This window comes from Acomys minous (assembly GCF_964271855.1).
Source record: "Acomys minous genome assembly, chromosome: 5".
In the NCBI taxonomy this organism is placed as follows: domain Eukaryota; kingdom Metazoa; phylum Chordata; class Mammalia; order Rodentia; family Muridae; genus Acomys; species Acomys minous.
The window spans coordinates 23356791-23383421 of NC_140494.1; the positions used below are offsets into that span (position 1 = coordinate 23356791).

General features: G+C 42.1%; 2 protein-coding genes across 7 annotated transcripts in view; one reads left to right on the forward strand and one right to left on the reverse strand.

Moving 5' to 3' along the window:
- Positions 1-13617, reverse strand: part of ENKUR (enkurin, TRPC channel interacting protein) — a 24619-nt gene extending 11002 nt beyond the window's left edge. The window contains exons 1-3 of one of the 3 annotated variants that reach the window (XM_084781625.1): positions 13488-13617; positions 4137-4282; positions 1968-2191 (exon numbers count right to left, since the gene is read on the reverse strand). In XM_084781625.1, coding sequence (XP_084637751.1) covers positions 1968-2191; positions 4137-4282; positions 13488-13606 — 489 coding nt within the window. In that variant the 5' untranslated portion in view covers positions 13607-13617. Of the gene's footprint in view, positions 1-1967; positions 2192-4136; positions 4283-12585; positions 12751-12784; positions 13059-13487 lie in introns of those variants that run through there. The other 2 variants (XM_084781626.1, XM_084781627.1) reach the window with 2 other exon arrangements.
- On the forward strand, positions 13140-25403 carry THNSL1 (threonine synthase like 1). 4 transcript variants are annotated; one of them, XM_084781622.1, is made up of 4 exons: positions 13140-13246; positions 17119-17264; positions 19721-22024; positions 24488-25403. In XM_084781622.1, exon 3 carries the CDS (start codon positions 19768-19770, stop codon positions 22009-22011), a length of 2244 nt encoding a protein of 747 aa, XP_084637748.1. In that variant the 5' UTR covers positions 13140-13246; positions 17119-17264; positions 19721-19767; the 3' UTR covers positions 22012-22024; positions 24488-25403. The 4 variants fall into 4 exon arrangements, with proteins under 4 accessions (XP_084637748.1, XP_084637750.1, XP_084637747.1 ...); XM_084781621.1 differs by lacking the exon at positions 13140-13246 and adding an exon at positions 13304-13554; XM_084781623.1 differs by lacking the exon at positions 13140-13246 and adding an exon at positions 13720-14476.
- Positions 25404-26631: the final 1228 nt, after the last annotated feature.

A 26631-nucleotide genomic window follows, 5' to 3' on the forward strand; every position in this document is an offset into this window, starting at 1 on the left:
AAAAAGGAGGGGGGCAGGGGAGGGAGAAGTAGTCTACTTGGTTTTCTCCAAATTGTATTCCCTTCACCATCTGGTGCTGGTTAGTATTTTTGTTGTTGCTGTTGTTCTGGTTTTATTTTGTTGTTGTTGTTGACTTGACGTAAGCTAGGGTCATCTGGGAGGAGGGAACCTCAACTGAGAAAATGTCTTTATCTAAACAAGTCTGTAGGGCCATTCTCTTGGTTAATGGTTGATGTGGGAGGGTCCAGGTCATGGTGGGTGGTGCCATCCCTGGGCTGGTGGTCCTGAGTTTTTATAAGAAAGCATATTGAACAAACCATGGAGAGCAAGCCAGTGAGTAGCATCCCTCCGTGGCCTCTGCATCAGCTCCTGTCTCCAGGTTCCTGTGTTGAGTTCCTGCTCTAAGTTCCTTCCATAATGGACTATAAACTGTGACATTAAATAAACCATATCCTCCCTCTGTTGGTTTTGGTTGTGATTTCTATCGCAGCAATAGATGCCGCCTACCTTCTTTACAAATCATAGCTTGCTTTTAAAGACTTAACCCTGAGTAATGAAAAGTTGACTAAGTAAGTCTACGAAGAGCAACACCAAGAAGACTGTGCGCTGCTCTTGCGGCTTGATAAACACACACAGGCAGTTCGTTAGTCTCCTCTCTTCTGTTTCTGTAATGGATACTTCAACTTTTTTCCTGTTCAGAAAGAAAATGCATTGACATGGGCAGCATAAACAGAGACAGCCCAGGGGAGAGGCAGCGTGTACCGCAGTTGCTGTCATAACCACCAAAGGAGAGAAGGGATTTTTTTTATGCAACAACAGATCCATAGTGGGGTGGAAGTGGCTTGAAGGAGCCAGGAGCCCACTCATCCCAGTGATGCAAGAAGGACCGTGGAAGAAGTATCCTGAGAAGCATTAATAATGCTTTCAGCATGTGGCTGACAACCAGATGACACCTGAGTTCTTTTAGGGGTGACCTTAGCCTGCTGGATGGGAGAAATTTCCCAGAGAACTAGTGCCATGCTCTGAAGCCAGCCTGGAGGCTGTTCTCATTTTCTGCACCCATGGGTGGTATATGCAGATCCTCACTGGACTATCTAGACTCCTTCCTCACTACTGCAGTCTGATCTCCCCAGCCCTCCCCTCCTCTCCCCTCCCCTTCCCTGCCCTCCTTTTCCCCTCTCTTCTCCTTCCCTTTCCTTTTCCCCTTTTTCTTTTTTCCTCTATTCCTCAGGCTCTTCTTTCTTTCTTCTTTCTTTCTTTTCTTTTCTTTCTTTCTTTCTTTCTTTCTTTCTTTCTTCTGTTCCTTTTCTATTTCTGGCCGCCACTTACTATTATTTGTTATTAATATTTAGGACTTTGCAGCCCATTTTAGTATGTGTTCCCACTCACTTTTATAAAATACGGTAGGATTTGTATATTTTTCTTTGTAAGCTTTTAACATAAAAGTAAAAAAAAAAAAAAAACCCAGAAAACAATTAAACCTGACGTCTAGCAAATAAAATCCCATCCCTCCCTGATGAACATCCTTTCAGGTGGAAATCACTGATCAAATAATTGATCCCTTTATAGTGCTTTTAATGCTTTACCCAAACTCAAATCAAATAAGCTTGTTTTTACCAACATAGTAACACGAGTTGCTTTAGAAAGAGTGATGGGGAGAGGGGGTAATGGGGGCGCTGAAGCTTCATCAAGACCTCCTGCAAGGTCGGTTCCTCCAGGTTTATAGTAGTGATGCCTTCGGTGACGTTTTTACCCCACCAATAACTAGAATTTTTCAGAGACTGTCTGATATAGTTATTAAATACACTAATAACTAGGATTGGGGAAGACCGAAGTCGTGCTTGTAATGTGAACCACACACCGAGCACAGAGCAGTGGAAGCGAACGTCTTGTGTGCCTGTCCCATACAGACTATGATGAGGAGCCCTCTGCAGCCCACTGGAATCTCAGCTGACAATCAGGGCTACCTTTTTATTGATGTACTTGGGCAGCAGTCCTGACGTTTCCAGATCATGCTTATCTCCAGTTCTTTTATCAACATAAATCGGCTTGGGCTTTCTGGCCACGCCCATGATGACGTCAGCTGCGTTTGTGTTTATGAAGTTTTTTCCACTCTGTATTCCCATAATTGGATGATCGGTCCTCAAGGGCACTGCGGGCTTCCTGGGAACATCCCTATTAAACTTTGTTTCTGTTAAACATAACATTTCATTGTTAATGTTCAAAAATAAACATTGCTACTCAGCACTGCTTGAGACATCCAGATATTTACCAGTGGTATTGAGGTTTCATTAGCAACATATGCAAATACTTAAGGCAAAACAACTATATATATATATCCACACATTTATTGGTTTGTGTATATTAGTTATGTATTGCCTGTCATTTGTCAGCCATACCTCTAAAAAGTACTTAAATACAAAAGTATAAATAACCAAAATGTCAAGTTAAGTGCATATGATCACTTTGATGTTGAAAACAGTATAGAAAGGTCAAGTAAGGGACCTATAATGATAGCAGACTACTACATTTTTGATGGATAGTATAAAGACTACAACAACACATATTCAGTATTACCACTTAAAATAAGCTTATATAAACACCGCAGAAATTTTTAACATACAATCAGTATTGTCCAGCATTATGTTTTTCAAGAGAAAATTTAACAAAGCCATCAAGTAAATTAATAAAACTTTGGATTGGAAACCCAGTGATCTGAGGATGTTTTCACAGACACTGTTATTATTTCGAATGCCTGCTGTGTACTCAATGTGCAGTTTAAGCAGTAGCAGGTTACCACGATGACCCAGATGTCCCAGTCCTTCCTTCCTAGTGTGCTTCACCAGCCTAAGGCAGCAGCCACCAGGCTTTCCCTTTTATCTCTCTTCCACACACTCTTCACGGTAGCAGATGAAATGGTTTTATCTAACACAACCTTTTAAGGTCAGCAACTCCAGCCAGCATCTTCAGATAGCCACACTGACACAACTTGCCTACTCTAGAATGTAAAATAATTAGTTTCTTTCTAAGAACTAAGACAATTACTTTTTGTCGAGGCCTTGCTCCAACCTTAAGTGGACCATAATCACTATGGTCTGACTTTATTCACGTCTGCACTAGCTGACTCTGTTTGCTAACTTATGTTGTAGGGCACTGACCGGAGAAGACTACTTTGACATAGTTTAGCCAATAGAACGTCTTTATTAGCTGGCGGGAGATAACACTTGTTTGGGATCCCAGGGTAATGTTGAGCCTTTCTTGGGGTGAGCTTTTAATTGCAAAAATTCTGTTCTGGGCTGACATACTTCAGTTAACAAGAACAGTTAGCCAGAAGCAGAACTCCAGAAGCCAAAAAGAAGGAAGGTTAGTACATTTAGAGACTTTCCCAGAACTGTAGGCTTTGATGGATTGGGCCTTTGTTTTAGTTTTGGCAGGTGGCACTCTCTGCGTGCTGAGTTTTACAGCCCGAATGCTATTCCCATCATGGAGTCAGTTGTGCTAAGATCTGGGATTATAGTACTTCTATTTTCAGGAAAATACACACACACACACACACACACACACACACAGTTAAAAGTCTATGGGTTGGGTTAACATCTTGGAACAGACTAATGTTCTTCCAGAATTCACCTATTGAATCCATAGATTCAGTACCTTACAATGTGAATGTTATTTGAGGGTAAGTTTTTAAAGGTATTTTAGAGAGAAAAAGAAGTCATTAGACTGGTCCCTAGTTCAAGTCAGATATTGGTTCAACAACTGATAGTAGCCATTGTAATTTTCATCTTTTAGAAAAGAGACTGCGGTCAAGTTGAGGGGGTGACCTCGCCCATCAATCAAACACAAATGCCGAGAATTAAAGATACAAGGCAGGGGGCAAGATGCTGAAGCATGCGGTGTTAGAGGTGGGGCCTCTTTGGGTAGAGCAAGGAGCAGCACAAGATGCTTGCCCCACGCCATCTGTTTGGAGGTGAATTGTCACCTGCCACTACCTTTCTCTATTTCTATCTCCACTTTCTCCTAGTCTCCCAAGCCCCACTCACTATGAGGTAAAGTGGCTATCATTGGCAATAAAACGGTAGCTAAGTCACCTGTCAACAATTCTAATATTTAAAACAGTAAGTGATTGAACCTACTAGGTGGTAGCGGTTTTTCCTTGGAATGCTTCTTCAGAAAATCCTTTGGGGAAGGCACTTCAACCTTTGCAGGCCCCATCGTTTTCATTGCAGTTTTGAATTTCTTCAGGTCATCTTTCACGGATGATGTAAACACCGATGTATACCTGGAATTAAACAATTTTAAATTGTAGCATTTCTATTTCTAGTACAAAAATACTTAAAGCATATGTTTCTGATGTATGTACGTCTGAATTGATAATGGAGAATGGGCATAAGACTTATTGCTCTGACTCCATTCACTGTGTTTGCGAACTCCAGGTTGAGAGAGGTGCCAGGGCACAGGTATCCACTTACCTCCGTATTATCCTCTGTCACTAGCATCGATTGGGATGTCTCTTCTCTCACTGTTCATCTTAGAGATGTGTGTATTATCCTCTGACTGCCACTAGCATCGATTGGGTTGTCTCTTCTCTCACTGCTCATCTTAGTGATGTGTGTCTTCCCACCCCCAAGCCCCAGCTAGCTAGTCTTACTAGTAGTTTAATCATCTTCTCAATGAAGCCAAATTTTATTGTTTTTCTCTCATGGTCCCTCATGTTTCATTTTTAATGTTTTCTTCACTGTTCTTTAGTGTTTATTCCCCTTTCTTTAGGTATAATTGGCTTTTAAAGTTTCTTAAGGTATACTTATAAATATATTTGGTTTTAAACTTTTAAGGTCTTCTGAGTGTTTCAAGCTATAACTTTTCCTCTAAGCACTGCCTTGGCTGCATCTTTCATCAGGCTTGGTGGCACATGCCCTTAATCCAGCACTTGGGAGGCAGAAGCAGGTAGATCTGTGAGTTGGGGCCAGCCTGGTCAGCAGAGTGAGTTTCAGAATGGCCAGGGCTACATTGAGCAACACTGTTTCCAGTGGGTGTGGCAGAGAAGATAGGACATCTTTCATTTTTTTGCAACCCTAAATACCCTTTATATTGTCTTCATTTAGAAGTTTTCTTAGTTTTCATGGATTCAGGCTTCCCAATTATCTTTTTACTGATTTGTAATTTATTTCCAATCATCGGAGAATATACATCATATGACTTCAATCCTTAAAAACACAAGCTGGCACTTTGGTGTATACCAGAGAGGCTGCAGCATGGACAGAGCACAGCCAGACTCCTGTCTCAGGGACAGGTCACCCTCTTCTCCCCAGCACATAGCTTTGAGGAGGACACATATGGGGCGGTAAGGGAAGGAGTGCCTGCCTATGCTAGTGACATCACCAAATCAACCTGCTTTTCTACTTTGCATCTTTATTTTTAAAGGGATTTCCTCATAAACTACATAGACACTTTAGACAAGCACAAATCACTTTTTAAAAAATGTTTGTGTCGCTTAATTTTAATGTGTGTTTTGGAGTATATCTGTTGGCTGGTGAGATGGCTCAGTGGGTTTTGTCAGGAAGTCTGATGACCTGTTTTTGATCCCTGAGACTACAGGAAGAAAGAATGGCTCCTCAGGATCACAGGAGTGCACCACCAGGCTTACTTTCTGTCCCTAGCTTGACAATGCTGCGTTCTCTTTTCTGGTCTTTATCCCCGTAGCTCATTTTGCGTTGCTGTGTCTTGGGATTCGCCGGTTTTCTTCATCGGCGCCTTTGCTGTTGCCAACCCTACCCAGTGTGCTGCTCTCAGTTTGGACACGATCTTCTTTACATCTAGAAGTTAGGCTTGTATCTTCTCTCCCGCTTTCATTTCTCTCCATATCTTAGTATTATATCCCTCTACCTCTTTGAACATGATATTTAAGATAGCTGCTTTAAATGCCTCTGTCTAGGGCTGGAGAGATGGCTCAGAGGTTAAGAGCACTAACTGCTCTTCCAGAGGTCCTGAGTATAATTCCCAGCAGCCACATGGTGGCTCACAACCACCTATAATCTGATCTGATGCCCTCTTCTGGCCTGCAGATGTACATGCAGCTAGAGCACTGTTTACATAATAAATAAATCTGTCTAGTAATTGCTGGACGCCATCTCTAGCTGTTTAGACTGGCAGCTTTTCTTTTGGTTATATCTTATATCCTTGTTTCTTTGCATGTCTGTTCATTTCTGTTATTTTGTCTTGGTGCCAAGAACTGAGAATTTTAGAGTGTTAATTCCTGGCTTTTGTCTTATTTTTTTTTTAACTTTATCTTTTAAAAAAATTGTTTCATCATTTCATTAGTTTGATTCTGGAATGCAGTTGTCATAGTCGGGAAAAGCGGTTATTTTAAGGCTAGATGGTAGATCCTCAGCTTGAGAGCTTTGTCTCTGATTCTGCCCTGCTCCTGTGGTAATGTGCTCTGTGGAGGAGGAGACTTTCGCCACTCTGGCTGGTGAGCGGATGGACTTTATGCCACTGCTGCTTGCTGAGGGTCATTTTCATGGTGTTGTATTTCATCACTCATGTGCACTATCAATCAAGGAGTTAGAGAAAATCTCCTGTAGGTTTCTCCCCAACTTTGGCCAGTTCCCTCTTCTCTGGTGCACCGGTCTGTGAAAGCTATCTGATTTGTCGCTCCAGCTCCAAACTACCTTAATTCTCAGATAATCCAGGGCTTTGTTTCCTTTCTCTGGGCTTTGGCCAGGAATTGTCCCTAGAGTGTCTGTTAGGGCAACTGCAGGCCAGCTTCATTCCTTTCTCCCTCTCTCAGGAAGGGCTCTTCTGTGCTGTCCACTGTCCAGTGTTTGAAAACCTTCCTTCTCTATAATTTTTCCTGGTGTCTTTTTTTTTTTTTTTAGAATACTCAATAGCGTTAGGTCTCAGGACCTGATGCTGATCTTTTTAAAATTATATGTATAATATCTATTCAGATTACAGATGGAAATACATCAAAATATATAACTTAATCTTAGGGACATAGAATTTGGGGTAATATGGTTTTTTTTCTGATCTGTTCCTAATTGGGTTTTAATTTTTTGACAATCTTATACTTGAATAGATCCACTCTGACCACATACCTCTCCCCCACTGCAGTTATCCTACGTTTATCAGTTTGTATTCTCTGAGCATGTGGATACGCAGCTGTGTATGCACAGACCAACTGTTTCTATGCTTTAGGGCTTTTCCTCAAGGCCCTAATGAACTCAGTAGCTGGGAACATTACGGAAATGAATGAATCATAAGACAACTTCAGGAAGCAATTTTCAAGCCAAACTTGTGTCTTAAAACTTCTGTTGAAGTTGGCAGAGAAGGTGTCACGACCAATAACATAATTTCCTTTGATGTGAAATAGGATATGACTATAGCCACCTCCTTTTCAGTTTGGAAATTTGTGATTCAATACTTTTCATGAACATATGAATCGAAAACATACTCATTGGTTACATAAAACTCTGATATTTTATTCTATATGCAACAATTTTTGTCCCAAATTAATTACAAATGATTAATAATCTCTGTTCCCTTCATTTCTCCAATCAGTTTTCCAGTTTAAATTCAGTTTGTGCTTATCTTTATGAATACAACTTTAACTTATCTTTTTTTATTATTTTCTTCTTTCCAGTGCACTGTCATCAAAATTCTTAACTTTGCTTATATACATATTTAATTATCTTTTATTTTTTGAAATTTATAATTACATAATTTCCCCTTTCCTTTCCTCCCTCCTAACCATCCCTTATAGCCCCTCTTACCCCTTTTTATGGCCTCTTTGACATTACTTCTTACTGCATGGATATTTGTACATATATATATATATATATATATATATATATATATATATATATATACACACACAACTTTATTTAAGTATAATTCCTTTTCATGTGAGTGTATACAAACCATTTAAAAAAATTTTTTTTTCTAGACAGGGTTTCTCTATGTAGCATTTGCTGTCCAGGACTCACTTTGTAGACTAGGCGGGCCTTGAACTCACAGTGATCCACCTGCTTCTGCCTCCCCCACTGTTGGGATTACAGGCTTGTGCCACTGAGTCTGGCTCAAAACATATTCTTTTAAGTAGCTACATTTTGAATTTGTGTGGCTTTACTATAAAGATACTATAAAGTTATCATCAGATAACTTATTTGGTCTTTTACTTATTTTAAACTGGGCTTAGGGATAACTTATTCTGAATCTAAAATTGTCATCTTCAACTAACATACTATAACTATTTTATTGCCAATAACCACAACATAGTAATCCATCTTATAATGTTTCAAAAGGATACACAGAGAAGCAATCTTGTTCAAAAGTGCTGATAATTTGGAAGAACCTCAAAATTTCCTTTTATTGAATGAGATGCCTGAGAAACTGTTCTGTGTCTGAGCTCATGTTTGTGTGATTCCAATTTTAGATTAATATTGACCCTGGAGCTTGAAACATGTCAGAAAGTCCTCCAAATTATTTCTCGAGATTTTTGTTTTTTGTTTTTTGTTTTTGTGTTCGAGACAGGGTTTTTCTATGTAGCCCTGGTTTTCCTGCACTCACTTTGTAGACTAGGCTGGCCTTGAACTAATAGAGATCCACCTGCCTCTGCCTCCCAAGTGCTGGGAGTAAAGGTGTGCGCCACCATGTCCGGCCTTTCTTGAGGAAATTTTTACATTTACTTAGAGACTGCATAAATTCACTCTAAGACATTGAAATAATGATTTATTTTCAATTCATCCTCTTTACTATATAAAGTAATTAGTTTTTCAAAACTGGTTAGTTGTCACAGTGATGCTCTGTACTTAATTTGTTGTTGGTGATGGTTTTTGTTTTTGTTTTTGTTTTGTTTTGTTTTGTTTTTCGAGACAGGGTTTCTCTGTGTGTCCTTGATTATCCTGGACTCACTTTGTAGACCAGGATGGCCTTGAACTCACAGCAATCTGCCTGCCTCTGCCTCCCAAGTGCTGGGATTAAAGGCGTGCACGACCACCGCCCGGCTTAATTTGTAACCAGTAATGCAGAGGTATGCCATTGAGTATAATTATGATCTTTCATGAGTTACTGAGAAAAATAATATAGTAAGTTTCAATGCAGTCAATATATTTATCTAGATTTCTGTTGTTCAATACTTGTGGACATTGGGGCTAGTGCCACATAAGTGATGGCAGGATAGATACATTGGGTTAGGCAACACATATCACTGTTAATTTTGCTGTTGTCCTCTTTTTTCTTTGAAAAATGTCTTAGAACATTTTTATTGTATTTCATTTCTACTGGACAGTGTTGACCTAAATACCAGAAACATCTACCCAATTAAACCAGAGAACAACACTTTCATTCAAGCTGCTTTCATTAAGTTACGCTGGCACTTGAGTAACAGGCCAACAAAACATGGCACATTCCATGTGACACTGATGCTGACCCCTGATCTCATCCCACAATGTGTTCCCTACCCAAGAACCATGAAAAGGTATGGCTCCCTACAGAGAGCATCGCATTTCTGCTCAACTACGACTTAACTTCTGACCATGATGCTCTGACTTGGAATCACATTTCTCCCTCTGTGGACGACTGACTGCTTTCTCGTAGCTGTAATTCAAATGTGAGTGAGACAGATTCAGGACTTCCAAGCACACATTCCCTGTTCATTTGTAATGCCCTATTACTTTCCTGTCACCATTTTCTTTTTCCTCTGGCATTCTCGCCATAGCATATCTCATTGCAGTGGAAGAGAACAGTGTATGAATACTGAACAGTATCCGGCGCATAGTAAGTTATCATGAACCAAAGGTGAACATTCTACTGAAGCAAAGGCGTGCCTCTCCTTTCTTTTCATTATTCGGGCAGTTGCAAGCTGATACTGTTTTTTACCTCGCTGTCAGGACCGGTGTCAGTCTCAGCCCTTGTCCTTCCTGCCTGCCTCAACTTTCTGGACCTGAGTTTTCTCTCCCATAAAATTAAAGCAATACTAATCATCTATTGAACTTCCATGGGGATGAATAATGATCGTAAGGCCATAGGACAGTGCCTGAAATGTCAGAGGTGTCACTAAGTTAGACATGATTCTTCAGGTAGTACCGGTTGCAACTGTTTCTGGGTTTCTTCTTTTTAGTAGGCATGTATATTGAGCTAACTTTTTACACTAAGTCAATTTAACACTTTGTTTTTCCTAAGCCCTGGGGTCAAATAAAAACACAGTCTTATGCCCTCAAATGTTAAATTCTGGTGACTCTCATAGACTGACATAAGTTCCTAACATCTTAAAATAACTTCTGAGTTGTTTGCATTGGATGGGGAACCTTGTTCTGTAATTGAATAATGTTGTGGACAAGTTCACTTATCTACAAATTTCCTTGGCAGCTAATTTTCACTGGCAGCGTTGGCACGCTCTCTTTCCCCAGTGGTTTGTAAGTAGAACGCCAGCGAGGCAGCAGCCAACAGTTCCTATTGCGTGTTAGCTACAGAAATGTGGCCGAGGGGCAGTGACTTGGAGGGACAGGACAGCTGCAGTTTTCCTTGCTGTCAGAGCCCTGTTTGCATATCATGTCCTCTTCACTGATGTGGCAGAAAGGGAAAAACTGATATTTCGAAATATATCATTTATTTGAAACTTTCCCTAGGGTTTCAAATCATATATTACTTGGTGCTGAATCAATACCACCTTACTGTTTCTATTTCTAGTCAACATGAAGAGCATTTCCTCTGAGGTGTGGGACAACACAATGCAGTGATCAGTCTTGTCAGTGCTTCAAAGCTATGTCAAGCTCCCCAGGATAATTCAGTGATGCAAACAGGACCTGCACATTTAAATATTTTTGTGTGTGTGTGATTAAGTCTATTCGTCAGAAGACTGAGGACAACAAGTTCGCAGTGTGGGAAAGAAAAATGATGAAATGTTTCATCATGCTTTTAAAAAAAATAAAAACAAACCAGTAATTTGCATGTGTGGCATCTTGTCAAAACCCTCTTGTCATCATTGTCATTGACAGGGAAACTGACTTCCCCTAACACAGCTTTTTTGGGCATGCCTCTTATCCCTTCTCATTCTAAGTCCTTTTTGCACTTTTTCTTCAGAATAAAACCAAGGAATTTGTGCTGTCACTTTAGCATGTGCAAGAACATGTTACACAGAAGAGGGGCCAAGTGAATTCTTAAAAAATAAAATTTCCAGGTGCATTAAAGCTCTTTACCAATTACCAGAATGCTGAACTAATAACATATCTTAACATCCAAACTCAGTATTCCATAGAAGGCAGTTACCTTCAGTGTGTCACAGAGAGGTGGAAGTTTATCGTGTGCAGTATATAGGAAATTTGGACCAAAAGTTGACTCAGGCATAAGTAACGTGAGCATTATGAACTCCACATTGTGTCAGCATTTACGTTCCTTCCTGACCTAGTTGATGAGCAAGGGAAGTACAGTATCACAATTGCTGGGGTATGAGCTACTACTCACTCAGGCTTAAAATGGAAGGAGCTACACTTTGCAGCGACCACCCCAACTAATAAAAAGTTGAACATTACATTTAGAGGGACCCTTAGAGATGAATTTTATAAATCAGAAAACAAATGGAAATTGATGCCACATCCCCAAAATAACAACTGGTACATCTTGATTTTTAGCTCACAGTTGTTGGCTTTCCCCCCCCTTGGTTGTTTGATTCTAGAGACAGGGTCTGTCTTTATAGGCCCTGGCTAGCTTTGAACTCAGATTCCCGCCTCAGCTTTCTGGGTACTGCAACATGTGTGTGCATCTGTGGGCTGTTTTTGTGTTTTTGTTTTTAAAGTGGCTGTCACTTTCCTAAGTCAAAAGGCAAGGGGAAATAGCAGAAACCACAAACTCCTAGGAGGAATGAGACTGCCCTCTTCTCCCGTCAGATTTCAATAGAATTTGAGAAACACCTACATGGCAGAGTATCTGGGACATTTATTTTCTGGTTTTCTTTTGGAGATTTGGAGATTTTCTGGGGTCTAACAAATACATAAATATTTTCCCGGGGCTGGTGAGATGGCTCAGAGGTTAAGAGGACTGTCTACTCGTCCAGAGGTCCTGAGTTCAATTCCCAGCAACCACACTGTGGCTCCCAACCATCTATACCCTCTAATGCCCTCTTCTGGTGTGCAGGTGTACATGCCGATAGAGTACTCATATACACAAAATAAATCAATAAAATCTTAGATTTCCCCCTCAATTTTATATTTTGGCATCTCTATCCATCCAACCATGTCCCTTCCACTAAACCATAGATCTGAAAAAAATATTGGAAAACAGCTCTACTCCACCTACTTCGTTTAACCAATTGAAATACCGAGGCCTAGAAACAAATAAGAAATTCCTTTAGACAATTACGGGAGGCAAAAGAGTACAGAAGAAGAGATCACGAAGTCAAATACAACATCGAGTCCCTAAAATTAAACATCAAATTCCCTAAAACGGACCGATAAAACTGGTTTTTCTCTTTTCAAAGACATGAAATCTCACATTATACACCACACTGCCTACAACTGGATCAATAATTAATTACATATTAGAGGCGGGGGGGGGCTATGACCATAAAATGACACAGCCCTAGCTCACCTTTTAAGTGAATTATGAAACTCTTAAATAGATTTGTCCACCTGTTCCGAAGAAGTTGCCACCCAAAGTTACTTCATTAAAGCAAAATAGATTTTAACTTTAAAAAATCCTATGTTACACAAGCCCGGTAAGTCCTTAAAACGTGTCACCATCCATCCTTCCTCTGGGCTGAACTCATCGCTTTTGCTTACCCACATACCTAGGAGGCTGGGGCGGCTCCTTCAAGTCACTGGGGATGAGGTTATAAATACTCTCAGAAGTGCAGGGTGGATTCATGGCCACCAAAGAATTCCTTAACAACCACTCAACTTTTGGCTCACTATCCCACTGTCTACTCCTCTCACCGACTTTCCTTTTCTTGCTTACTTATTAAGGAACTAAAATCTTTCTTTCATATAATCTCCCTTGACTCGTTAGTAGCAGCCCTCTTTCAGGAGAAAAAAATCCTGTTCCTCTTGGGGCTGCTTAGCGTTGTTGACCACGTGGTTGCTGTGGCAACCGTTGCTAGGAAACAGGACAGTGGCAGGCTGGTTCTCTCTGGTTCCTTTTTGTAACTCCTCCTGCCTGAGCAATTCGTAAAGATAAAGGCGTTCCTGCGTCTTTGGGAAAGACGGCATGAGAACAGTGTCCCCGGTTCCCAACATTCTCCTTTTGTTCCTCGGTGAATCTGAAAAGAATAATTCTGTAACTGGGAGTGAGGCTGATGCGCAGGCGTCACACAATTGTAACCAACAAGCAGGCCGCGCCCCCCGTGGGGGCGGAGCGAACGGCCGCGGGGGAAGGGGAGGAGCCGCGAGGCAATGGGCGGGGTGTAGAGGTCACGTGTCCGGCCTAGCGGCACGGCGCAGTCGGCGCAGGCGCAAAGGCGGCGGCTCTGGGGAGGGCGTGCCGGCTGAGGCTACCTTGGCGGTGCCGAAGCCGCTTCCCTTTCTCCTTCCTCTCCCTGGTCTTCTCTGGGTGGTTTTCTTGGTGAGTTAATGGAGGAGGAGGGGAAGGCAAGCGCGGGTTGTTGCCCTCGCATCCCTCCTCCCATCGCGCCCCAGCGGGCCCCGCGTCGCCATTCACCTGTCGCACGGGTCCCCGCGGCGCGCCTTGCGCTCCGCTACGTTGCCAGGGCGCGTGCGCGAGTGCTAGCCCGCGCCTGGAGGACCAGCCTTTGGAAGTGGGCCTCATATTTTGCCCAGGTTTCAGCCTCTGACTGCTTTTTGGCATTTTTTTTCTTTTTTCTTTTCTTTTTTTTTTTATTTTTTGTCTCCGAGAAGTGCTTTTATTCCGTTTTGAGCCATTTGCTTTAACGTTCATGCTTATACACTCGTGGCTGCACGCTCATTTAGAAGCCTTGATCCCAGTCACCCACGCTGGCCCTGTGATTTGAGAAGGAAAATCCATGGCTCTGTGTCCACTTGGTCGTTGTCCACCAGGTTCTCACTGCCTGGTGGATGGGTTAAATGGCCCGGTTGCTTAGTGAACTTTTCAGTTTCTACTTGGAAGCCTTCGCTCAATGCAAATCGTAATTTGAGGCTCTCGCTAAATTTTATTCAATAAGAATAAAAAGGAAATTTAATTTTCTGCTTTTCAGCTTGATAGAATTTATTTATTTTTTCTGGGCAGCCCGCAGTTCAGAGGAATGACCATTTTGGCGGGGAGGGGTGATTCTCCTGTTTTACAGCAGATTTGGTTTTGTTTTTTTCTTTTTTTTTTAATTATTTATTTTTGTGTGCATTGGTGTTTTCCTTGCATGTACGTGTCTGTGTAAGGATGCCAAAGCCCTTGGAACTGGAGTTACAAACAGTTGTGAGTTGCTATGTGGGTGCTGGGAATTGAACCAGGCTCTTCTGGAAGAACCACCAGCTCTTAATTGCCCAGTCGTCTCTCCAGCCCCGGAATTGAGGTTTTTGTTTTTGTTTTTCTTTTCTTTTTTAAACATTTTATATAGATTTAGGTGTGGATAAGATACCCATTTTTGCTTATGAAAAAATGGTGGCTCTGCTTCTTTTTGCTTAACAATTATAGAGAAAAATCTTCCTTTCAAATCTGTTCCTGTGCATGCTAAAGTTTGAAGTATGAATTCACAGAAGGCAACAGTATTAGCCAACTTGATAGTCATTAGCCAAGGCATATACCTTCCTCACCTTGAGACTGAACCCAGGAACTTGTGTATGCTAGGCTATGGGAGCCACATTGACACCCTTAGGCATGCACTGATCAAAAGGGCTTGATACAGGAGATAAGATGTAGGAATGCAGCTTTTAATAAAGGGAAGTGACATAAAGTTAACCCACATTACTTAAGGATTCTATATGTTAATGTCTTATTTGCTCAAGTTTACTCCCCCAAATCAATACTTGTCCGCACATTTTTAGTCCCTCATGGACGTGGGCAGTGAACGTTTTGAAGTTTGATTCCTGTATATTCTCAGCTGCAGTCAAATACGGTGTTTGCTGTCTTGTTTGGGGTTTCACTTACAGATGCCCTTTTTACATTGTTAAGTGCCACATGGTTTGCATACTTATGGTTTCAGTGGCCGCTTAATCTGGCTTCTAAACTGAGCGTCTGCCGTAGTCCCAAGTATGAAGAGACTGGTGTGTTCTACAGAGAACACATATGTTAAGCTGTGCTCCGTTCAGGTGTGAGTTAGAGTGCTGCTGGCTTGGTTCATAGTGATTAAGTGTACATAATGTCTTTGGACAGATACTCATAGAGAGCAAGGGTAATATATTCATTCATTGGAAAAAAGTATTGTAACTAAAGGTCACAAGGAACCCAACCCAGCATTTTGCCTAGGAGTGAGTAGGGGCTGTGCTCACCAGCCCAGGGACAGTGAGGGTGTTAGAGAGCCTAACTCCATGAGTGAGAAGCAACTGTAAGGAAGGCCTGAAGTTTGCAGGGAAATGTTCAGCAGTGGCGAATCATTCCATCTTCCTTTGTCTTTTAATTAGCTTAACTAAGACCTGGGCCAAGAGGCTCCAAAATTATGTTTATGGCTGAATATTACAAGACAAAACTTAGTGTGTATTTTAAAACAGGATTTTTCTCTAGAAAGGTACTGTTCATCTCTTGTCACAGCCTTTGCCTGGCTTTTGCTAGTATAACGGAATGTTTACTGTGAAATGACTGATGCAGAACTTAAAATTTGAACACCCTTATAGTCTTGTTTTCACACTGTCCCTTCCAATGTCATTTGGAAAGAGGAAATAAGATAACATTTAAATGGAAAACATGGGGGAGGTAAGCCCAAGGAAGACTGGAGAATATAAGGAAAATTAATATACATAGTGTTTGCTTTTCCACTGACTGCTCCTTATGGAATGGATATTAAGCAACCAATTAAAGTTGAATCAAACATGAAAGATTCATTGTCTATGAAAACAACAAAAATAAGCCAGCTACTAAGGTGATACACTCTGTGTGTGTGTGTGTGTGTGTGTGTGTGTGTGATACGAGTTGTTTCATGCATGCGTGTACCTAAAAGTATTCCTATGCCTGTGTGTAAACAGAAAATTAATTATGTTGTTTTGCACGGAGTCCTTAAATGTGGTTATTGCTTGCACACAGTACCAGGGTAAAGTTGTGTGAATTGCAGAGTGATTTAAGTTACAATTTTCTCTGAGATTTGCTTTACTCCAGAGAGTGTATCAGACTGCACAGCAAAATTGTTTGTAACTTGGGGTCAGCACTACTGATTTCTCTGAAAACTTATAAATAATATCCTTAGTCTTGTCCCAGGATAATTCTGTTCAGTTTAGAGATCTTTTGATACTTGTCACTGACTTACAATGAGTAATATTAATATTTTTGTGCTTCTTACCAGAATATACACTTGAAATCTATCACATACCTATGTCAGTAGCTAAGACAGAGGTGTAGGTGGAGGGTGCTTCCAGGCTCTCATAGTGATTTAGATGGATACAAAAATCTGAAACAACCATTTAGGTACTGACTTCATAGCTTTTAGTTTACTGATCTGCCCATCATAATTAAAACATACAGTTCAATAATTAAAATCAGATGGCATTGTGAAAGAGTTTATACTTGCAACTATTTAGTTATGTGGCCTTTTTAAAATTTAAATTTCTTGTATATGTGTGAGTGTTTTGCTCATATGTATAGCCACACATCATGTGCCTGTCTGGTACCTATTGAGGTTAGAAGAGGGTATCAGATCCCCTGAAACTAGAGTTTATACATGGTTGTGAGGTACTGTGTGGGTGCTAGAAATCAAATCCTGGTTCTCTGTGAAAAGAAGTGCTCTTAACCTCTGAGCCACGTCGTCAGCCCTGGTGATGTTGTCTTTTGTTAAACAAAAGTAAAACACCTTCACTACAGTTAGTAAAGTCCTTTGCTATTTATACAATAAATGTTGCAAGAAAAAAAGCCCAATGTCTTAATTATTCATTAACAGATTTTTTGAAACATAAAAGTATAAATTTTCTTGTCATTCACAAATTTCAAGTGCCATTTTGAAATATTTATGTATGAAATTTTATGATACTGTAGGAGTTATGATTAATTTGAAGTTCTTTTTCATTGTAGACCCTACTTTTTGCAAAGATTGACTTTGGTTCAGACTCAATAGACTCTTCATCAGTGGTCCCTGTTATTTCATGTGGAGTCAAGCATGTCACCAAACAAAGCCAAATAAGGAAATGAGTTTTTTCTCTTGACAGCTCAAAGTACTTGTAAGTAAGATTCAGAGGTAATTTTTTCAAAAATTGTCTAAAGATTTTACAGTAAAATTAACAAAACAGTTTAAATAGTATCAATAGCAATATACTCTTAGAGGTTTTTAATAACTAAATATACCACTTAATTTTATGGTTCATTGCATATTGGTTCTATCAGAGAGCAACTTATTAAGTTGAATTTTATTATAAGAAAATATTTGATATGTGGCACGTTTTGTTTTAAGAATGAGTACGTTTCCAAAGATGGGCTGGATCAATATGGAAAATTGTAGATCATCTCTAGGTGCTAAAAAAGTTTTCTTTCATCGTTATCTTCATGTTTCTTGACTACTTGGAAGTCTAGAATTGAAGTCCTACCACTACTGATGCTGTAGGAGCATGAACAAAAGTGAGACCTCAGGGATTAGTCTTTGTTAATTTTTGACACATTATCCATTCCATTGTGGCCTTTTAAAGGCATTGATATGAAAATTTGTAAACATGACCCTCAGCGTGTGCAGGTTAAAGGGCAATAGGAAAGGAAAGGCACACTTTGACTTGCTGTTTAGAAAGTTGCTTATGAATCTTATAAGCAAGTATGCTCATTTAGTTTCCTGTTGTGAATTTTATGAGAAATTAATAAGTAGTGATAGTCTATCAACATGATCATAAAGATAAATTGAATATTAAGACCATGGCTCAACTTTTATGAATTGCAAGTAATTATTACTACAACTCCATATATTCTCTGTATGTCTTATAAGCCAACAGATCGTGAACCAGTATTGTCTACAGTGTTTTCTACAAGGAAGAGATGCTGAGAGGACTTACTGTGTTTTTAAAAAGACTCTGTGATATGGCACTTTCTGAATAATATATCTACTGTTAATATTTGCTCTTTGTAATGTTCAGAGGCATACACCTTTCTAAAAGTTTCATTTTATTGTATCTTGAAATTTCAAAAGATATCAACAAATACTGGGTGTTTTTTCTTAAACAACTAAATAGACATGATAATAGAAGAGGAACTGGGAGGGAGGGGATAGGAGAGGAGGGGATGGGAGGGAGGGGATAGGAGAGGAGGGGATGGGAGGGAGGGGATGGGAGGGAGGGGATAGGAGAGGAGGGGATGGGAGGGAGGGGATAGGAGAGGAGGGGATGGGAGGGAGGGGATAGGAGAGGAGGGGATGGGAGGGAGGGGATAGGAGAGGAGGGGATGGGAGGGAGGGGGTAGGAGAGGAGGGGATGGGAGGGAGGGGATAGGACAGGAGGGGATGGGAGGGAGGGGATAGGAGAGGAGGGGATGGGAGGGAGGGGATAGGAGAGGAGGGGATGGGAGGGAGGGGATAGGAGAGGAGGGGATGGGAGGGAGGGGATAGGACAGGAGGGGATGGGAGGGAGGGGATAGGAGAGGAGGGGATGGGAGGGAGAGGATAGGAGAGGAGGGGATGGGAGGGAGAGGGTAGGAGAGGAGGGGATGGGAGGGAGGGGATAGGAGAGGAGGGGATGGGAGGGAGGGGATAGGAGAGGAGGGGATGGGAGGGAGGGGATAGGAGAGGAGGGGATGGGAGGGAGGGGATAGGAGAGGAGGGGATGGGAGGGAGAGGGTAGGAGAGGAGGGGATGGGAGGGAGAGGGTAGGAGAGGAGGGGATGGGAGGGAGGGGATAGGACAGGAGGGGATGGGAGGGAGGGGATAGGAGAGGAGGGGATGGGAGGGAGGGGATAGGAGAGGAGGGGATGGGAGGGAGGGGATAGGAGAGGAAGGGATGGGAGGGAGGGGATAGGAGAGGAGGGGATGGGAGGGAGGGGATAGGACAGGAGGGGATGGGAGGGAGGGGATAGGAGAGGAGGGGATGGGAGGGAGGGGATAGGAGAGGAAGGGATGGGAGGGAGGGGATAGGAGAGGAGGGGATGGGAGGGAGGGGATAGGACAGGAGGGGATGGGAGGGAGGGGATAGGAGAGGAGGGGATGGGAGGGAGGGGATAGGAGAGGAGGGGATGGGAGGGAGGGGATAGGACAGGAGGGGATGGGAGGGAGGGGATAGGAGAGGAGGGGATGGGAGGGAGGGGATAGGAGAGGAAGGGATGGGAGGGAGGGGATAGGAGAGGAGGGGATGGGAGGGAGGGGATAGGAGAGGAGGGGATGGGAGGGAGGGGATGGAGGATGAGAGGGTGGGAGGGGGAGGGAAGGCTTGGAGAAAGGGTAATCAGATCTTACTAAAAGCATGATGGAAATAGCACAGTGAAGCTCACTGATTTGTGTAATTAATATTGTCATAATTATAATAGTTTATTAAGAACAATAGTGTTCAGTGTGTCTGTTATAATACTTTTTAAATGTCCCATCAATTTGAAATAATTTGAACATCTGTATATTGAGTGCCTGTATATATTCCGTTCTATCAGGATTTTAGCCGTTTGTTGAAGTAAGTAACCAAATGTCTTTTTAAAATTTTTATGTCTTGAAAAGGACTAACGCCAACTCTAAGGTTGGCTTGGGCGGAAAAGTGAAAAGAAATGCTGAGCTTGACCAGATGTCAACATCTGAAACAGATAACGCGGAAGTGTGTTACTAGTGCACTGGTTACAGTGCGGACTCACACGCAGCTCTTGCTTCCACGAGTCTCTGCACGTGCAGAATCAGGAAAGTCATGGCACTCAACCCACTCTCTTGTCGGAGACAAAAACATTATCCTGATGGGGCCTCCGGGGGCTGGGAAAACAACAGTAGGCAGAATAATAGGCCACAAACTAGGCTGTTGTGTCATCGATGTGGATGCTGACATCCTTGAGAAAGCCTGGAATATGAGCGCTTCTGAAAAACTGCAGAATGTTGGGAATGAGCGGTTTTTAGAAGAGGAAGGAAAAGCCGTGTTAAACTTGACTGCATCTGGAAGTGTGATTTCCCTCAGTGGGTCCAATCCCATGTATGATGCTGCCATGTGGCATCTGAAGAAAAACGGAATTGTTGTATACCTGGATGTGCCTCTCGTAGATATAATTAGTCGTCTGAAGTCAATGAAAATTGATGGGATTGTTGGCCAGAACTCTGGAGTGTCTATGAGAGACCTACTGACGCACAGAAGACTGTACTACAAGAAGTGGTACGATGCCCGGGTCCTTTGTGAGAGTGGCGCCTCCGCTGAGGAGGTGGCCGACAAAGTGCTTGATGTGCTGAAGAGATACCAAGATGTGGATTCAGAGACATTCATTTCAACAAGGCACGTTTGCCCTAAAGACCAAGACAAGAAGCTTCCACCAAAATTCTTCACTGAAGCTGTGATTGAGGGCTTGGCCTCCGACGGTGGCCTCTTTGTTCCTGAGAAGGAGTTTCCCAAGCTAAGCTGCGGGGAGTGGAGGAGCCTGCTGTCGGCCAGCTACATAGAGAGAGCACAGGTTCTTCTGGAAAGGTGTATTCACCCTGCGGACATCCCTGCCGCCAAACTGGGAGAGATGATTGAAACTGCTTATGCGGACAACTTTGCCTGCTCCAAAATTGCCCCCGTCAGGCACCTTTCCGGCAATCAGTTCATCCTGGAGTTGTTCTACGGGCCAACGGGGTCCTTTAAAGATTTGTCTTTACAGCTCATGCCGCATATTTTTGCCTACTGTATCCCACCAAGTTGTAATTATATGATACTTGTAGCTACTTCAGGAGACACGGGGAGTGCAGTCTTAAATGGGTTTAACCATCTTAATAAAAATGACAAGCAAAGAATAGCTGTGGCCACCTTTTTCCCAGAGAATGGAGTTAGTGATTTTCAGAAAGCACAGATAGTTGGCGGTCAGAGAGAAAATGGATGGGCGATAGGTGTCAGGTCAGATTTTGACTTCTGCCAGACAGCTATTAAGAAAATATTCAATGATTCTGACTTTACTGGCTTTCTGACTGTGGAATACGGGACAATCTTAAGCTCAGCTAATTCTATAAATTGGGCCCGGCTGCTTCCCCAGGTGGTTTATCATTCCTCTGCGTACCTTGATCTCGTGAACCAAGGCTTCATTTCTTTTGGAAGCCCGGTCGATGTCTGTATCCCCACAGGAAACTTTGGCAACATACTGGCGGCAGTCTACGCCAAGATGATGGGGATCCCCATCCGAAAGTTTATCTGCGCCTCTAATCAGAACCACGTTTTGACTGACTTCATAAACACTGGGCATTATGATTTAAGGGACAGGAAGTTAGCACGGACCTTTTCACCATCAATAGACATTCTCAAATCTGCAAACCTGGAGCGACATTTATACTTGATGGCTAACAAAGACGGACAGCTGATGGCCAGTTTGTTTAACCAGCTAGAGAGCCAGCTTCACTTCCAGATAGAGAAGATGCTCGTACAGAAGCTGCAGCAGGACTTCGTTGCCGACTGGTGTTCCGAGGGAGAGTGCCTCGCCGCCATCAGCAGCACCTACAACACGGCAGGGTACATTTTGGATCCACATACTGCTGTGGCCAAGGTGGTCGCAGACAGGATGCAGGACAAATCCTGCCCAGTGATCATTTCATCTACCGCTCACTACTCCAAGTTCGCCCCTGCTATCATGCAGGCGCTGAAGATTAAGGAACTCAAGCAGACGTCGTCAAGCCAGCTCTACTTACTAGGCTCATACAATGCGCTGCCGCCTCCTCACGCGGCGTTGTTGGATCGAATGAAGCAGCAGGAGAAGACGGATTACCAGGTCTGTGCAGCCGACCTGAACGTCCTGAAGAGTCATGTGGAAAAGCTGATCCAAGATCGCTTCATACGGAAGTCTGAGTAGAGTATTTTTCCTGGTAAGAAGCAATAATAAATATCAAATATTGATTCGGACTACAATAGTATTTTGTTTTGTGTAAACGTTTATGTGTGCATCTGGTGGAGAAGTGTGTCCTGATCTCTGAGAGTGACTGGTACTGCAAGTCCTCCAGGAGAGACAGGTGCCAGCACGGTACCTGGAACCTTGTGCTGTCACACTTTATTCTCTGCTCATGGGCGTATGACCCCCCCCCCCCCACTTCCAAGCAGAACAAAGTATCTGGTATTTAGTGTGGGATTTAAAAATATTTAAGCCCAGTTATGCCCGCAGCTATAGCTGTTTACTGTTTATTGGACAATTTGCAGCTCAGCATGGTTAACTGATGGAGAGGAAGTAGTAAGCTCATTTGGATCAGAGTCATCCTTTTTAACCCCTTTCAAACTCCATTTGGACATAGTTGCTGGCCATGTATCCCACACTGGCCAGTTAGAGGGTTGGCGGGTCATGCACTGCTTTTAGGATGTCTGTAGTTAGGCTGGTGATGTCTGAACACCAGGTGAACCGACATTTGACTCTAGGCTATAGCAGTCGACAGAACTGTGGAGTAGTAGACACAGAAATAAAGTCACCTACTTCAAGAGGAAGGTGATCCAAGATAGTAAGTAGTGTGTCTGATGCTTTAATAAAACTTCAGTTACAGACAGCAGCTCTTTCGTATTGTTTGTAATCTGTTCCTATTTGTCTCACTTTTAATGAACATTTTGGGCACCTAAATCCACACAAATTGATGCAGATGCTTCATTGCCATTAATGTGTAGCAACAGTGATTTTAATATGATTTGTTTGTGTGTTTCCTGAGTATTTACTTTCTGGATTAGAGTCCCTAACTGAAGTGCAGCGGGCCACTCTCCACCACAAGATGGCGTTCCTCTCAGAACTTGCTTTTGCTAATGACATTCTGCTTCTAGAGAAATAGTATTAAAAGTTGAAATGATGAAAAAAAATTAGTAGTTTTAATGGGCAAGAAGCATTTTGTTCTACAAGCTTTAAATTAAACCAATTACATGTTAATATCAGCTCTCTGGCTTAGCTTCTAAAATGCAGTTCTAAAGCCTGTAATGGAGATAGGGAATGTGCCTGTATGGCACTTGCCTAGCATGCACAAAATCCTGGGATCCATTCTTAGTACCTAGGAAGGTGGGGCAGGAATTAAAGGTCATGTCTAGCTGCATAGTTTGAGGCCAACCTGGGATACATGAGATACTAGTTTTAAAGAGAGAAATGAAAAAGATAAGAAAAAACTGAAGCAGTTTATGTTAACAGAGGCTCAAAGCTCCGTGAGAATTTGTGTATACATACTGTCATTTCAGAATATTTGTTTCAGTAGTAGATAGATGTATTTTCTGGCATATAAGATGACCCCCAACTTTAACTTTTCCAGTTAAAATACAGAGTTTGCAGCCCCTAGTCTGCTGTACAAGGTGTGCGTTGGAAGAGGCTAGTATTACACATCAAGTATATTCCAAACTATATGTTTTAACTGGAATAGTTAAAGTTGGGGTTCTCTTACACACCAGAAAATAGGGCCACTTAGAAAATTATCCATAAAAAGGAGAGAAAAGAAAATTATTTGAATGTTACTGTGTGTGTGTGTGTGTGTGTGTGTGTGTGTGTGTGTGTGTGTGTGTGTTTGTGTGTGTGATGATGCACAATTAAAAATAGTGGGGTAATGTTGAGTCTTGATTTTCATACTCGGCAACTAATGGAAGAATACATGAAGTCTAAACAACATATAACACAAAATAATTACTGCAAAGTAAATGAGTGGAAAGCAAGTGATACAGCCAAGTAGGATAGAATTTAACAGAAAGGGGAATAAGGTGTGGTGGCACTGACCTGTGGTTTCTCAACACCTGGGAAGCTGAGGCAGGAGGATTGTGATCTTGAGACTAGCCTGTGCTACAATAGTGAGATTGTCTCTAAATAAATAAATGAGCTAGCAAAAGGAAAATACGCTATAATCAGGGTTCTAGAGTGCACGTAGGTCCTGAGGGATAGTTTTTGGAAACCCAGCAGTGGAAAGAGAATGCTGTCTGCCTGCTTTACTTGTCATCATCCATTCTCTTGGCATCTAAATGGTTATCTCATGTCTTCGTGTGGCCTTGGGTTCCCCATCATCCCTCAGCTCCCCTCACTATGTAGCCCTGGCTCTCCTGCAACGCATTCTATAGACCAGGCTGGCTACAAACTCACAGAGATCCACCTGCCTCTGCCTCCCAAGTGCTGGGACTAAAGGCGTGCTCCACCATGCCCACCTTTCGCTCCCACTTGTCAAGGGTAGTGATGCTCACTCCCCTCTGGTGTGATTTAGGTGGTAGTCAACTTGTCAAGGGCTAGTGTCCAGGCAAACCTGTGGCCAGTTTCCTTCAACTCTGATCGTCTGCTTCATTCTGCTATCTTGTTTCTTTCCCCTCCTGTTCCTTCAACTTCTCCACGAGAGCCTGCCTTCCTGTGGCAGTCAGATGCTCTTTTCAGAGTGTAGCATTCCTACAAATCTCTGCAAGCACCATTCTTCCACCCGGCTACGTTCCTCCGTGCTCTAACCAAGATGAAGTCCTGCAACGGCTGTATGCGTCCACCTTCTCACCTCCTCTGTGCAGTGCAGTGTCCGTGGGTACCAAATACTGAGCAACGTGAGTCTCTGAAGTGGAGGATAGAACACCACAGACATTCTCGCCTTTTAGCATTTATTCTTCCCCCAAGAAGAAACATGCCTAATTAGTTCCTTTTTTTTTCTTTAATACAGTTTTGCTTTGTTTAGTTTTGATCTTCAACTTTATGTAAATGAAACCACTGCATTATCTATTTATTTGCTTGGATACTTTAAAGTCATTATAGGCAGATGAATTAAGCTATGGCTCATTGACTTTTCTTATTATAAAATAATATTATGTAAATATCACAATATACTTAACAATTTGTGAGCTTTTTTTAAAAACTAATTTTCTCTGTTCTTGTATCCAATAAATACATCACTTTGTAAAATTTGCATAATTTGTTATATCTTGACATTACAATAAGAATGTGTATGTGAAATTATTTTATAATATCGTGACTATAAGATGTTGAAAGGCAAAAAAGATTTTTAATTGTACATTTTAGAAATTATAAAAGTAATCAAAATAAGTTAGAACAGTACTGTATGATGTTTTAGAGTTTATTAGTTATCTACTTAGGAAAATAGTGGATGGTGCAGTGTTGCCCCAAATCCATTACACACTTACCGCTTTATAGTTCAGATTGATTGATGTCACCATACAAAATCAGCTCTTTATGTCAACATTAAACCTACGAAATATAATACTATTTTTGTCTCTATCCAGTAGCATGAATAAAATCTGCATATGAAATAATAATTTGTTTGGGTCCCATCTGCACTCTAACCAATAAAGTCGTTAGCTTTATCTTTTTGATATTTTTACTTTAAAAACAGATTCCTTCAAAACCAAACAAGCTTCTCATTTAAAAAAGGCAAGGCAGCTGGGTGTAATGGCACTGCCTTTAATCCCAGCACTTTGGAGGCTGCTTTTGGTTTTTAGCTGTCTTTAGTTTGTTAGTCTGGGGTCTGGAGAGATGGCTGAGTGCCCGGCTGCTCTTTCAGAGGACCCAGGTTTGATTCCCAGCACCACGTGGCAGCTCACAACCATCTGTACCTCCAGTTCAGCGATACAGTGCTCTCTTCTAGCTAATAAATGTACCAGGCATGTGCTCTGTGCACAGCCATTCATACAGGCAGAGCACACACAAAAATTTCAAAATATACGTTCTAGGGGACATAATGACATACATGGGATCCAAAGCTTAAAATGTAAGTGAAAGCTAAAGAGGCAAATAAGAGGCTGGAAGGAATTTGGTGCAGAGTGTGATCTCTAGTGCTTATTTATCCAAAATGAAGGGTGTCTGGAGATGAAGCGAGAAAACCAGACAAGACCCGTGGCTTTAAACATTACTACTAAAAGCTACATGATGTGACTGGAGGAGTTTACGGTGAGTACCATAGTCCCTTTGCTTTCCCTGTTAGACCTGTAAAGAATTTTAAAAGTTCAATTTGCAGCCTGATCGCAGCCCCCTCCGCCTCTCCTCCCAGTCCCACCCTCGTACCCCATTCTCCCAGCCCCTTAGCAGAGAAAGGGAGGCCGTGGGTACCAACCTACTCTGGTACATCAAGTCACAGTAGACTAGACACATCCTCTCCCACTGAGGCCAGACAAGGCAGCCCAGTTCTGTGAAGGATACAAAGGCAGCAGACACAGAGACAGCCCCTACTCCAAAATGTTACATTGTTAGGGGGCCCACATGAAGGTCACACAGCACCTATGCTACATATGTGTAGGGGGCCTAAGCCCAGCCCATGCATGCTCTTTGGTTGGTGGTTCAGTCTCTTTGAGCCCCCATGGGCCCACTTAGTTTACTCTGTAGGGTGTGTGTATTTGTGTGTGTGTGTGTGTGTGAGTGTGATGCCCTTGACCTCACTGGCTCCCTCAGTTTTTACCCCCAGTCTTTCACAAGACTCTGAGCTCAGCCTGTTGTTTGGCTGTGGATCTCTGCATCTGTTTCAGCTGCTGGATGAAGGTATACATTGAA